Source organism: Schistocerca americana, chromosome 8, assembly GCF_021461395.2.
Source record: "Schistocerca americana isolate TAMUIC-IGC-003095 chromosome 8, iqSchAmer2.1, whole genome shotgun sequence".
Taxonomy (NCBI): domain Eukaryota; kingdom Metazoa; phylum Arthropoda; class Insecta; order Orthoptera; family Acrididae; genus Schistocerca; species Schistocerca americana.
In genome coordinates, this window is record NC_060126.1 from 150,018,149 (window position 1) to 150,033,531 (window position 15,383).

General features: G+C 42.9%; 1 protein-coding gene across 1 annotated transcript in view; it reads right to left on the bottom strand.

Annotated features, from left to right (window-relative positions):
• Positions 1–12,816, bottom strand: part of LOC124545638 (mucin-19-like) — a 397,435-nt gene extending 384,619 nt beyond the window's left edge. Inside the window, exon 1 of the mRNA XM_047124583.1 lies at positions 12,457–12,816. Within this exon, the coding sequence (XP_046980539.1) occupies positions 12,457–12,595 (139 nt within the window). The 5' untranslated portion in view covers positions 12,596–12,816. The remainder of the gene's footprint in view (positions 1–12,456) is intronic.
• Positions 12,817–15,383: the final 2,567 nt, after the last annotated feature.

Below are 15,383 nucleotides of genomic sequence, written 5' to 3' on the forward strand. Positions count from 1 at the left end.
TCGTTGGCGGCAATAGAATCATTCTGCTGTAAACTTCAAATGCCGGTTCTCTAAATTTTCTCAATGGCGTTTCGCTTAAAGAACGTCAGCTTCTCTCCAGGGATTCCCAAATCTGAGTTCACGAAGCATCACCTCTATACTAGCGTGCTGACTTAAACTACTGATAACAAATCTAGCGCCGGCCGGCGTGGTCGAGCGGTTCTAGGCGCTACAGCTGGAACCGCGCGACCGCTACGGTCGCAAGTTCTAATCCTGCCTCGGGCATGGGTGTGTGTAATGTCCTTAGGTTAGTTAGGTTTAAGTAGTTCTAAGTTCTAGGGGACTGATGATCTCAGAAGTTATGTCCCATAGTGCTCAGAACCCCCCCCCCCTTTTTTTATGTAGCAGTCCGTCTCTGAATAGCTTCGCTTCCTTTAATCCCACCTGCGGGGGATCCCAAACACTCGAAGAGTGCTGAAGATTGGGACTCGCGTACTTTCGAAACGCGGTCTCATTTACAGACGAACCACACTTTTCCTACAGTTCTTCCAATAAACCGAAGTCGATCATTCCCCTTCCTTACTACTGTCCTCACATAATCGTTCCATTTCATATCGTTTTGCAACGTTAGGCACAGATATTTACTACTAATGCTGTCTCCTAACATTATGCATAGTTTTTGCTACTCATCCGAATTGACTTACATTTTCCTACATTTACAGTAAGCTGCCATTCATCACACCAACTAGAAATTTTGTCTAAGCCTGCTTGTATCCTCCTACAGTCGCTCAATGACAACACCTTCCCGTACATGTGATATCTCCAGCTTCAGAGGACAGCGAATGACATATGTACTGAAGCAACAATAATGAGAGCCACAGTCCCTGTACAAGTTCGTTATCCCTTCAAATCCTCTTTTCTAATTAGTGCTTCCGCGTTTGTCAGTATTCTTGGTTGGCGCAGTCTCCTTAAATTTCCTTTCCTCCAGACTCGCTATATCAGAAAACATCTATTTTGTACAACTATAGATTCTTTTTGTATAATTACTATCATCACGGCTGTCATCATTATTAGTGGCAGTAGCAGTAGAAGTACCGTTAGTATCAACTTTATTAGTTCATAGTATTATTTACTAACATTGTTTCTATAGGAATTCAAATCATTTCAATACTATTTATCATATTAAAATTATTATTTCTTACGTAACTAAGATGTACTACGATGCAGAAATGCCGCAGATTTCAGCTCACCCTGTCCGTTGATATTGTTTGGTTTGTGGGCGCTCAACTGCGCTGTCACCTGAGCCCGCACAAATTCCCAATCTGTACACAGTCCAACCTAGCCAATTCCACGAATGACGATGGAATGTTGAGGACAAGACAAACACCCAGTCCCCAGGCAGATAAAATCCCCATCCTGGCCAGGAATCGAGCCCGGGACCCCGTGATCCAGCAGTAGCAACACTAGAAGGTCACCCCGTCCGTCAGATAATTTGTGTGCACAGAGAACAAGAGGGGTTCTATCACACTCAATGATTTGAGAAATTTATTTTACTTTAACTTTCGGGTAGGATACCTTCGTAGGCTCACTGTCTTTAGTTAATCTGTGGGAGTGAAGTCTTGTGTGCTATTTATCTGCGCATCGTGAACAAAAGGTACTCATGAACTTATAATTATCACACCGACAAATATTAAGCCATACAGTGTGGTCTGTATGTGAGAGTTGCGTTTGCGTTAGTGTGTGTGTGTGTGTGTGTGTGTGTGTGTGTGTGTGTGTGTGTGTGTGGTTCTGATGAAGGCCTGTTTGGCCAAAAGCTTCGTTTGACTGTCTTTTTGTTGTGCCTATCTGCGACTCGACGTCCCCGCTATATGGTGAGTAAAAACTATCCTTTTCGTAATATTGTCATTAAGGTACACAATCAATTTTTTGTTTGCTAGTGTCCTGGTGCACACTGAAATCCTCGCTCTTCAGTATCGTAGCAGGCGATCTGCCGCGAAATGGAAAGTACAGTAAAAATCTGATGAAGCTTTGTACAGACGCGTTGACCACTGTGTCTAGTACGCTTGTCGATCGCACCATATCGCTCTTTTCAGTTCTGAGCTCACAGTGAGAAAGATGGCTAAAAATTAGCGTCTCCCGCCAAGTATGAGGTCCTGGTGGAAGATTTCGCCTGAAGCTATGCAATCCACATAAAATAACTGTCTTGCGGTAGGTTCTACATGACAATTCTCGGCCGCACTCTGCAGGGGCAATGAAGATCCTCCTGCAGCGTTTCCGATGGGAAGTCTTTGATCACCCACAATAGAGCTCGTAATTGGCTACCCCTGAGGTTCATCTCTGCTCAAATGAACTGCTGGCTATGAAAACAATATTTTGACACAGACAACGAGCTGCAGTCCAGAGTAGAAAATTGTCGAAAAGCGCTGGCGGCTGTCTGCTATAACGAGGGAACTGAGAAGTTGATACAACGCTACGCCAAATGTCAAAGTCTGAGTGGAGACCGTGTAGAGAAATAGCTGGAAGGTGTAGGTAACTGTTGCAAATAAAACAGTTTTGATTTTCACTGTGGTTTCCATTATGCGCCCTATCGTTCCTTACTTGGCGAAGAGCCGTTGTACAATCCATGCTGAGCTGGTACAAATGTGCGGCAACTATGCATCGCTATGTGACACCGTGGGTAGGTGGCGCATACGTTTGCATTGTGGTCAAAGAAGTCTGAATGAAATAGCACGTAATGGCACAGCATCTCTCTGTGGAGAACCGGGAATCTCAAGAGAAGCTGAGGCCCTGGCGTATCACCATCGAGGAGATAACTAGAAAAAGTGGAAACGTTATGGGTAAGTACTCAACATCTTGCATATTTCGAACATGGTACATGTCGCCATCCGTTAGGCTCCGTGATTGCTCACACCCGCTCATAAAGTCCACCAAACCGAGCCTGCAGAGGAAATGTTGCAGCTGCATCATGCCAGTCCAGACGAATTCTTTAGACCCTAATCGCTACGGATGAGAGTTGAGTGTAATATTATGATCTCGGGACAAAGGTGGAAAGCGAGCAGTGAGCACGTGTGGATTTATAACTACCGAAAACGGCTAAGGTCCAATCATCATAGGAAATTTGATGCTGATTTTTTTTTTTTTTTTTTTTTTTTTTTTTTTTTTTTTTTTTTTTTTTTGGGGGGGGGGGGGCACGTGCCACACAAAAGGATGGATGTGTGGAGAAGATCTAACACGTCATCAAGCTGAATGGTTGCAACTTGAGATATTCGAGGTGGCCATTACTTTATGATAACCACTTGTAAACTGTGGTTTGTGTGTTGTATTTACAACTGTCCGTGTATCTTATTTCCTGACGCGGGGATTTGGGAGCAGCCCGACATTTCTCTGAACGAGCGCGGCAAAATGCCTAGAAACCACAGTCAGCAAGGCCGGTGCATCAGACAAAAAGTTGTTAATCCGCCGCGCAGGTTCGATCCAGGTCTGGCTAATATCTGTGTCTCGCAAGCTAGGTTATACGAACAGCTCGCTCGGAATGCATACACCACCTTCCATACGTAAAGGACAACACAATTAAAACAACCACAATCAAAAGTGTGTTTGTAATATAATAATTATCGAAAATCACTTGCCTAGCTACAATCTCTGTGCTAATAAGGATAAAACAGTGGGTCCACGGAACTGCAGACCAGTTTCCATACCGCCGTCTGCCTCAAGATCCTAGAGCCTTGAGCACATGCTAAGCTACAGCTTCATGAATGAAGTAAGACCTTCTGCTTTTCTTGGTATATTAAGCCCACATGTTTCTTGTAACTTACTTTCCAAGACACCAAGATATATTGCAGTCCATGGGGGATACGAGAAAGTGGTCAAAGTAACGAGTAACTCGGTGTAGGAAACATATTGTATTTTATGTTTCATCTGAAATATTAAGAGTTCTAAACACTATATCTGACGCTCTGTCACGATTTCCAGATAATGATCCGGCCGCTGTGGCCGAGAGGTTCTAGGCGCTTCAGTCTGGAACCGCGCGCCCACTACGGTCGCAGGTTCGAATCCTGCCTCGGGCATGGATGTATGTGATGTCCTTAGGTTAGTTAGGTTTAAATAGTTCTAAGTTCTAGGGGACTGATGACCACTGATGTTAAGTCCCATAGTGCTCAGAGCCATTTGAACCAACCAGATAATGACACCAGACACAAATCTATTACACTGTGTAGAAACGGGTCATCGTGGGCGGATGGAGGAGGACCTTCCCGACTAGGTACTTGAACAATCACTCGGGATATTCCAGGCAAGAACCAGTAATCGCTCCACGCCCTGTTCTTCAAACAATCAAACTCCGAGACATAAAACGTTATATTTCCTGGACAATACTGCTTTTCAAAAGTGTTCCGCACATATTAGTGGGCACTAAATGGGGGTGTTTCCAATGGAGTGTCTGTTGAGGAATGACAGGCCACTCTTCCTCAAGCGTCGAAACCACAGATGATGCTGATGCTGGAAGATGGGTTCTGGGGGAAAGTCGACCTTGTAACTCATCTCAAAGATGTTCCATTGGGTTCAGGTCGGGAATCTGCGAGGCTAGCCCATTTCAGAAACCTTACTCTCACAAACCCTTGCCCCAGAAATGCTGCTTTATGAGAGGGTCTATTGTCATGCTAATATAAACAATAATCGTCTCCAAACCGTTCTTCTGCTCTACGCATTGCACAATGCTGAAAAATGTGTTCAGGTCCTTCCTCATCTGGCGTTCCCTTACGCCACACCGTAACCACGAAAAACAGCCCTATACCGTAACATCTCTTCTTCATTGTTGACGCTAAACAGGAAGGCAATCGCGATACCCACATCTGTCCATCGGCTTGCCATTGGATATAGCGTGACTCGTTGCTCCAAATCACGCTTTCCAATATTGTACTATCCAGCGACTTCGCTCTTCACACCAGCTCAAGCGTTCCTTAACATTACAGATATGCATGGCTTATGAGGACCTGCTCGACCACTGTACGTCATCTGAATTACCAACGCACAGTCATTGTGATAGCCGGATTGCTGGAAGCACTGTGGAACGGAAGAGTGGTTCCTTTCGATGAATTCATACGATCTCTTACAACCACTCTTCTCAATGCTCTATGGCTCCCTTTCCGTATCTACATGAGGTCTGCGTCGTCTTGGTTTAGTTGTGGTTGTTTCTTCAGATTTACACTTTAGAATCACTTCGCCAGCTTTGGAAGGGAAATCTGAATCACTTCGGAAGCTTTGGAAGGAAAATTTCCCTGATAGATTTGTTAGTCAGGTGATATCCAATGATTGTTACGAAACTAGAAGGAAGGTCAGCGTTGGCTGTAATTTAGATGGTTTATTGACAGCAAAATCGATTTTCAATCACATAATGATCATCTTCAGAGCTGTACCATACAAATTAAAACTCATAGGCACTGGTGTCAAGTTATTATCAGTAACCAAAGCTATGAAACAATCACAATAACGGAAGCGTTTCGCGTTCTACTACTATGCACTGACGTCAGCTGTTGGCGACACACGAAAATTTGTGCCGGACCAGGAGTCGGAGTCAGTTTTCCCGCCTTAACCTTCACGCTCGCACAATTAGTGATTCCCATACAGGGAGGCAAATACTATACCACCATTTTAGTCCACCGCGGCACAACTGCATTACTGATGGTTACGATGTCTGCATTTATACAGTGTCTGTGTATCCACAATACAATATCACACAGACATGCATGCATCCGGGGTCTTCGTACACGGTTTGATATGCAAGGAAGTTACCGTTCATTACACTTTTTTGTTGATTCGCGCTGCGTCTCCTTACTGTTACTCAAAAATTCTACTTTCGTGCACCAACAGCGTCAATAAAGCCTTCTGGGATAGTTGTTCTAATTAGTAGGTCGTTTATCCAGGATATGACTGTTCACAGACCAAGGCGATGAGACTGAGCGACGTCTGTTTACGAGTTAAAGAACGACAGAAATCGTTAGCGATTTTGAACGCAAAACAAACTAATAAAACGATCACAGATGTCAGTAACACATACATTATCAGAAGTTTGTGCATACAAAAGATTAAGGAAAGGAACTGCCCGCAGACAAGGAGACTTCCCTGTAGATCATTTGACAGGGGTGACGTCAGAGGTTTGTACTGCACAGTGTTTGAGAGAAAGGAGGCTCCAGTCCCACGCAGGTATTGTCTTAAGAGTCTTTTTACTAGCTGTCACCTTGGATGTGGAAGGTCTAACACTCATATGCAAAGACGCTTTGTTTATCGGCCGCTGAAAAGCTGTGTTGCGCTGAGCGGCAAAATGTTCACATTCTCTTCGCTAGAATACGGTGACGTGTGCAATTCACGAAACTATGTGCATGCTTGCAGCCATAGAGGCTCTAAGAGGCATGCTTTACCCTTACGGTGAGATACAAATAAAGTTAGCAGAGGATGTGGGCTCAGGTCTCACCTAGCCTATGAATTTCCTGTCCACTCAATAACGTCTATGTTTGGTCTAACAGCAAGAAAAGCACCGCCTATTAATACTTACGCGTAATTTATTATTTGTGATCGCTCTGCCGGCTCATATGGGCTCCACATTATTTTTGTTCCCCAACGAAGTGTCATAGGCCCTTTCCTATTTTTAATCTATATAACCGAATTGCGAACCAAACTGCGCAGCTCCCTTGATCTTTACCAGCTAGTAAATTCCCTAACAAATCAAAACGAATTACAAAATTTTAATAAAATTGTCAGCCTTGATCGCTAAATATTTTATTCGTGGCAACCGGTTTCAATTTTTGAAGATCGTCTTCAGATAATTAAGCGTCTCCTTTAGAGATCTGAGGAGACGCCGAGCGGAACCAAAATTCGTGGACTGTCTTTCGGCGTATGTTCGGCTCCGCACGCCGTTTCTACATATCGTTACAGAAAACAATTATCTCAAGGTGATCTTGACTGAAACCCGTTACCACGAACAACATATTTTTAGATCAAGATTGATTACTTAATAAAACTGAATTTAAATTGCTGGCTTCCAATAATGTCGTCAAAAACCATGAATTGTATAATGAGTTAGTAAGATATCTACATAGTGCGAAAGTGCAACTGACCCTAAACAATAAAAAGTTCGAGGTTCCGCACATGAGTACTAAAAAATTTCCGGTTGCACGATAAATCACACAAAGTTAAAGATTATCGAGTCAGTTAAATATCTAGGGATTAAAACTACCAACAACTTAAATTGAAAAGTCGCATAGAAAATATTATGGGGATGGTTAACCGAATAGTGCCTCTTATTGCCGGAACTATTAGCAGATTTAACAAATCTACTAAAGAGACTGAGTACACTTTGTCCGTCCTCTTTTGGATAGATGCTGCGCAATAAGGATCCTTACCAGATACGAGTGACGAAATATACAGAAAAAGTTCAAAGAACGGCAGCTCGTTTGCATTATTGCAAAATAGAGGAGAGAAAGAGTATGTCATTCTGATATGCGAGTTGAGATGGCAATCATAAAAAACAGCGTTTTTCGTTGCACCGAGATCATTTCACATAATTTCAATCATTTATCCTCCTCCTCCGAATACCAAAATATATATTATATATATTATATAATATATATAATAGACTCCCACCTACATAGGGGGAAACGGTAATTGTAATAAAATAACGGAAATGAGAACTCACAATGGAAGATTTAGTTGTTCATTTTTCCCACGTGCTATTCAAGAGTGGAATGGCAGAGATGTAGTCTTAAAGTGGTTCAGTGAATCTACTGCCACCCAATTGCAGAGTAACCTTGAGGATAGAATTAAAGTCCAAGCAGAAACAATAAAAATTCATGATTCGCTACGGCGAGGAAATCAGGACAAAGTATTGGAGAATCGTTTTAACGGTATGAGGAGTGTATCATCACATATGGATAAATGTCATGTAAAACATCGGCCCGAAAATTCTCCATCTTTTAGTTTCTAATAAGAGAATATTTTATGTGACGTTAGTGATGAACTTCAATCTACAGATGAACACTTGTAGACCTACACTAAACCCCTAAATCAAAGTTTATCGATGATTGGGCTGGAGTACGTAGCGATCACACCATTCAGTATGCACTGGGCGACGCGTCTGAAGACATTAACAACAGTAGCGGAGAACCTGTTCCACACTTTGTTTGTTCGCCGTACCGCAGGCACATGAGGTTTTTATGTTGGCAGAAACCTAAAATAATTACTGATGCAACGGACCATTCATATTCAGAGGCGCTTTATCAATGTATAACGAAAGTGGGCGTTAGTTTCTTCATATTTAAAAGCAAGAGAACAAACTGAACATTTTTCGTGAACAGTGAATAATTCCTGTGAGTAGACAATTACCAACAAGGTTTGTGCCATTGCTGAATGTTTTTCTTTCCGCCTCCTACTCATATTTCGCATAGCAGTCATGATTATGCAATTACTGTACCTACCGAGGCATGTAAACAGTGAATTTTTCCTTGATTTATGTATGAATGAAATAGAACATAAACCCGTAACTTAGGTACGAGTCACTTCGACGTTCACGCCCGAGCGAGTTACGAATACGAAGCAGTTCTTGGTATAAGTTTACGTGACATGTTTGCTGGCAATGGTGTGAGGGACACGCCCAAAAGGTTAGCCAAATACCTTTCGGATTCTCTGATTGTAGCTATGAATACACTGTGCGCAAAGGACGTGGGAAGGTTGTCGGCTGCCGTAGCCTATGCAGTTCATTTCTATCTGACTAGAAATGGGTTCCTGCACCCAGTCCTTTATTGAATTCTGTGTCGATCAGACTCTCAATAGACCGTCGATCGTCGGGCACAGCTCTGAGGAGGATCGTAAAACACTTTAGGTCCCCTTGAGCTACTATTGAAGCGCGTGGAAACATTTTTTCTGCAATACTGAAGCTCTGCCTCAGTCACTGTTGACATCGAAAATCCGAATTACTGTGTAATCTATGTTACGACTTGGGCCCGGATTCTTGGGTTTTTATGAAATGGACTTGGCTCTATATGTTCTTGGAGTAGACCCCTTTTCAGGTTTCAGCAGTTTCAGCATTTTTTGGGTATTTTTCACGAAAGATACAACGAACACTGAAATTAACAGAGATAGTTTTATTATATAGGAGGCGATAAAAAATGTTTCCGTTAGAAGGCCACTCTAGCCCCTTGCCTGTATATCGGTGTTTATATACACGCATCAGAGCCGCGCTGGGTTGCATATACGTTGCAGCAACGCTCTGAAACGGAGAATTTTTGATCGCCCCTTATAATTTTGACTCGCTTATTCTAGGTCTTTGTGGGAAATGAACAACTAACTAATCCTTATATCGGCACTCGAAAAAATGAATGAACAGTTAAGTTATTGTTTACAGTACGTTAATAAGGAGTCTTACTGAAAAATTCTTATCACGTTTCACTCTCATAAGAGCACACTCTTGAGATGTGTACCTATATGTAATCCACAATCCATGGCTTAAAGCTACAGCTAACAAGAAGTTTTATACCAGATTTTAGTATTGTAGTACACAGTTAACCGCATTTCTAAGTTAAAGTGAATTGTCTCTCGGTACATTTTTGTAGGCTGGCAAAGATCTCTCTACAGCTCAAGAGACCAGTGGTGCATATTTCTTCGATGCAATTGCTCGTGGCCCACAGGACAAACCCGCTTCGAACTTCTCGCCCTGAATAATGGCGGACGTTATCTTCACATCCGCGATTCCTCGGAAGAATATTCCTTAATTTAGTGAGACATGCTGTACACACTAAGCCCGGTATTTCCTCCATATACATCTGCACTGTGGAGATCACGTCTAGGGCAGGCGTGGAATTTCGTCAGGTGGAGGATGGGAACATGTTGGAAGTGAGCTCTTAAAAATGGCCGGCCGGTGTGGCCGTGCGGTTAAAGGCGCTGCAGTCTGGAACCGCAAGACCGCTACGGTCGCAGGTTCGAATCATGCCTCGGGCATGGATGTTCGTGACGTCCTTAGGTTAGTTAGATTTAACTAGTTCTAAGTTCTAGGGGACTAATGACCTCAGCAGTTGAGTCCCATAGTGCTCAGAGCCATTTTTTTCTTAAAAATGCTCTTATTTTTAAGTTCCGTCTTGGCGTTTTCGTTAAAATGTAATTCACTAGAGTCGAATGTCTCTACTACCTCTTTGTCTTTTTAATTGCGTTCGGCATGACATAAAAATGCCAAGAGCCATGGGCACCAACGGGTAAAACTGAAAGTATGCGTTCAAGTGGGAGGGGAATGTTTGGCGCCATTTCCTCAAGAACCGAACGCGAGTAGAAGCTTAGAGAAATATTTTCTTAACAAAGGAAATGGCACGGTTACACTCAGGAAAACTTTCGTACTTTCTCTTCTGGCGGTGTAAGCCGTATGCAAGGCAGGTGCAATGAAACGTACAGGGCACAATTCTTTTAATGTCGCTCCAACTTTTAACAGAGACAGCACATTCTGTCGCTAACAGCAAAAAGTTCTCATCCCTACGTTCTCTTGTCCTCCGTAGGGTGCGCGCTACAGTACTTTGATTTGTCTTCTCCAGTTCCTTACCCAGGAATAGGGAATAAATTGTCCCACAACGATATTAGCAATACATCTGCCACAACTGCTAGTGTTATTGTCCACTGAAAGCCAAGTATAGTGGTCACCAATGTATGTTTCTGTATTGGCAATACCCTTTTCACACATCTGTTTACAAAAATTTATGAAAATGTCGACTCGTCTGGTATACTGCGTCCGCAGATACTCTCCAGGAAGGTTTTTAGCACGATCCATTGCACATTAGCCGACACAACGCCTCAAATGGCTCTGAGCACTATGGGACTTAACATCTTAGGTCATCAGTCCCCTAGAACTTAGAACTACTTAAACATAACTAACCTAAGGACATCACAAAACACCCAGCCATCACGAGGCAGAAAAAATCCCTGACCCCGCCGGGAATCGAACCCGGGAACCCGGGTGTAGGAAGCGAGAACGCTGCCGAACGACCACGAGATGCGGGCACCATAAAGCCTCGAGCAAGTCTATATTAGAACTGTCCACTGGACTACTTGTCACTGAGGAAATTTAGGGCTGAATCTGTTACTTGTTCTTCGTAGTGATGCCTCAGCTGAGTCGCCAGCGTGTCTAGCTGCCATGCAGCGGGTCCGGTTGCGATTCCTGACCGGGTCGGAGATTTTCTCTGCTCGGGAAGTAGGTGTTGTCCTCATTATCATTTCCTTATCATCGACAAGCAAGTCGCCCAATGTTTCCCACAAAAGACTTGCAACTCAGCGGCTGAACTTCCCCACGTGGGGACTCCCGACCATCAAAGCAATGCGATCATTTCATTTAATTTTTGCGTTGAACGAAATGTGTATTTTTTTCACGGCTTATCCAAAATTAAACCAAATGAACAACGTGATCATGAAAAATGTCAATTTCAATTGAATCGTATATGCTTGTCAGAAAAATAATTTTCAATTTCGATTTGAAACCGGGGGAAGAAGGCTAATTTTTTATGGCAAGAAGACTGGTAGATAAAATTAAAGACAAAAATGACCTGTGTTTACTTGCTTGTTTTTGAAAAGCTTGACAAAAAAAGAATCTGTTTGTCAGTTGTGAAATTTTAGTCTTCCCCAATCCACTAGGCCTATCTAGAAGGTACCGGTTTTTTACTACTTCTGTTCAGACATGACAAAATTATACTTAAACTGTACCGCTCAGTGCGAATCAACACACCACGCAATTACTTCGTAACTACAAAAATAAATACACAGAAATATCGCCGATTTGTTCCTGTAACATGCCCGTCCATTGTCGGACGGCAATTAAGTAAAGGTTGGGTCGGTTTGCCCCAACGCAGCGGCGTGTGGGCATAATCTCAAAGCGACAATGCAGCAACAATGCGTGATATACAATCTCCAGTGTGTGCTACATTTCTTACACCTTTCAAACTACATACGTTGTCGAGTTATAACGAGAAACGACATTGCACCACACACGTTCTTGATTTCGGTGCAGTATATAAATTTAGTAATTACGTCCTTTCTTAGAATATAGAAAATCGCATTAGTGATTTTCCTTACTGTTAATTCGGAAAAGGTTTTTAAAGACCTTGTTTTTCTGCAGAAGTCCTCATTAGCCCCTACTTTTTCTGCGCACGTTCAAGATTGGTTAACTAGCGACGTTCTGCAATGTTCAGTACAGACACATCAGTAACAGACTGCTCATTTATCCGTTCTATATTCGCACATACATCGCACCATTCCGATGTCATACACAGCCCATCTTAAAATAGGACACATTTCCGTGACATCTGATCACTCAGTTCGAAACGCGTGCTTCTTAATTTCTGGGACAATGCGCTGTCTCTCGCACGACCCAAGGAAATATATTTTAAATGGCCATGGTACGAAGTTAACTGAGGAGCTCTTGGCACTACTATATGAGGCTGTTTTGGAGCTTACCGTGTTGGAAGACATCGGACGGATCCCGGTGCAGTTGCAGAGGAACGACGCCTCGGTAGCGCCTGCCGTCATCGCTGAGGACTCCGCCGGCAATCACGAGGAGCACCAGTTGGAACAGCACCATCACTCGCACCAGCATGGTGTAGCTGCTAGTTCGGGAACTACGGACGCTTCTCGACACTGCACTACCGCGACCGCCATAAGGCACCTGTCATCGGCGACCACAAGCACAAGGTCCGTGAGTTGCCGCCACTCCAGCACACGGCCCTCCGCGCGTCGGCTCGGCTGCTGAACCGCGACGCGTTGAAGTCTCCGGCCGCACCACGCCCACCTCACGACCTCGACGCCTCACCCGCGCACGCCATCGGTCGCGTGCAGATTGAGGAACCGGGAGGAGGCGCGCTCTCGCCGCGCCGCTCGCCGTGACGTAGGCGGCGACTGCAGCGCGACGCGGTCGCTGCCAGTACTACTCGTGGCTCTCCGGCAGGACGCGTCAGATCGGAGTTCATGGGGGCGTAGAGCAGTATCTACTCCAGCTTGCCTGTACATATTTAACTCTATTGTTGTTGTGGTTTTCAATCCGAAGACTAGTTTTATGTATCTCTCCACGTGAAGTCTAACCTCTGCTGACTTAAGTCAAGCCTTGGTTACAATTTTCACCACGCCCCCTCTGTCCTCGGTATATAGCTGACGATTGTTTGATGCCTCAGGATGTTTCCTGTCACCGGACTCCATCTTTTGGTCAAGCTGGGTCACAAATTTCTTTTCTTCCCATTTCGATTTCAGTACCTCTTCGTTAATGATCCGATCTAACCACCTAATATTCAGCTTCTTCTGTAGCACCACATATTGAAAGTGTCTTATCTGAATTTTTTTATCGTCCATATTTCACTTCCATACAAGGCTACACTCTAAATTATCTCCAGAAAAACTTCCTAATACTGAAATTCACACTCGATATCAACAAAATTCTCTTTTCCAGAAACACTTTTCTTCTCCTTCATTCTTCTTTTCATTAGTGATCCGATCTATCCCTCTAATCTTCAGCTTCTTCTGTAGCACCACATATCGAAAACTTCTTATCTGAATTTTATCGTCCGTATTCCACTTCCATGCAAGGCTACTCTACAAGTATCTCCAGAAAAACTTCTTAATACTTAAATACACAACTGATATTAAGAAATTTCTCTTTTTCATCTCTTTTCCAGAAACTCATTTCTTGCTAGCATCAGAATGCATTTTACCTCCTCTCTACTTTGGCCATTGTCAGCTTTTTTTTTTTGCCCTAGTAGTAGGCTTCCAGTACCTCATTTCCTAATCTGATTTCCTGCCCTAATAGTACCTCATTTTCTAATCTAATTTCCTGAACATCGCCTGTTTTAGTTCGACGACGTTCCATTACCATTCTTAATATTCCTCTTATGACTTCTTTTCGGGATATACCCATTATGTTCGACAGATTATCTAAGCCCTTTGGCATATCTGCCAGAATTACAGTGTCATAGGCAAACTTTAAACTTCTTTTTTCTTTCTTTTTTTTTATTGTAGGACATTACTTCTGTTTGAAAATTTCTCTTTGATTTCCTCTATTGCTTGCTCACTGCAAAGTCTGATTAATATGGGGCTACTGTTATATCCTTTCTCCCTTCTCAGTCATTGCTTCTTTTCATATCCTTTGAATCTTATAGCTGCAGTCTGGATACTGTACAAATTGTCGATAACCTTTCAGTAACTGTATTTTATCCCAGCTACCTTCAAAAAGTCAGAGTGCATTCCAGTTAACATTTACAAAACATCCTCTAAATATGCAAATGTCATTCGTAGCACTGCCGCCATTCAGTCTTCCAAGATAAGTCGTGGGGTCGGTATTGCCTTGCTTCTTCCTACATTTGTCCTGAACTTAAACTGATCTCCATGAAGTCGGTTTCTCCAAGTTTTTGCATCCTTCTGAGAACAAAGGTGATTGTTCTCTAACATTAATACATGTTATGACTTGCCTTATTTTGAATTAAAACTACTACATACTTCTTGAATATTGAGGTATTTCGCTTGTGTCAGGTATCTTACACACCAAATCGAAGAGTTTCGTGAAGATATGTTATCTATAGGATTCTGAGAGAATGTCTCCTACTGCAGTGTTCTATTAAACTCCCTCTGCCTAGCAGTATCGTATCTGCCATCTAATTTTCATCTTTTTCTCTTCCCTTTCCATAATATTGTCTTTAAATTTCGTTTCCTTTGTATTATATATTCTTTCCACCTTTCAGCTTTCCCTTCTTTGATGAGCTCATAATAACCACACTGGTTTTCTCTTTCCTCTTTCGTAAAGACGCCATCTGTGTTCGGTTAGTCATACTTCATTCTACAGCTCTGCATTCCTCGTCCAGCCATTCCTCAATTGCTTATTTGGTACTTTCTGTCAGTCTGGTGTATAGAGGTCTGTGTTCCCTTCACACACACACACACACACACACACACACACACACACACACACACACTTCATTTGATACGGTTTTAGATTTGCAGCTTTCGACGCTAAAGTTTAAGATTTCGTATACTGTCCGAGGATTTCCACTGGGCTTTGTCCTTTTTCCTTTTGCTCTTTGATCTTCCATCTCCCAACGATTCCCATTCGTCTTCTGTTGTGTTTCATCTCTATGTTAAAGTATATCGTTGCATATAAACTCCCCTTGAAATTCAAACAATTTCTCGACCATTCACCTTTTCTAGGTCCTTTCCTCCTAATTTCCAAAGTTTCTGCAATTTCTTCACTTTTTATTTGCGGTTCATAATGAATAAAGCCTGACAACGTCTACAGCTGCCCCTGAAAATGCACCAGTGCACAAAATCTTAGGACGAAAGTAACTTTCGTGTGCTGTGGCACTGCCAAGTAACACAGGTCGATGAAACTTGGACCATACATAGAA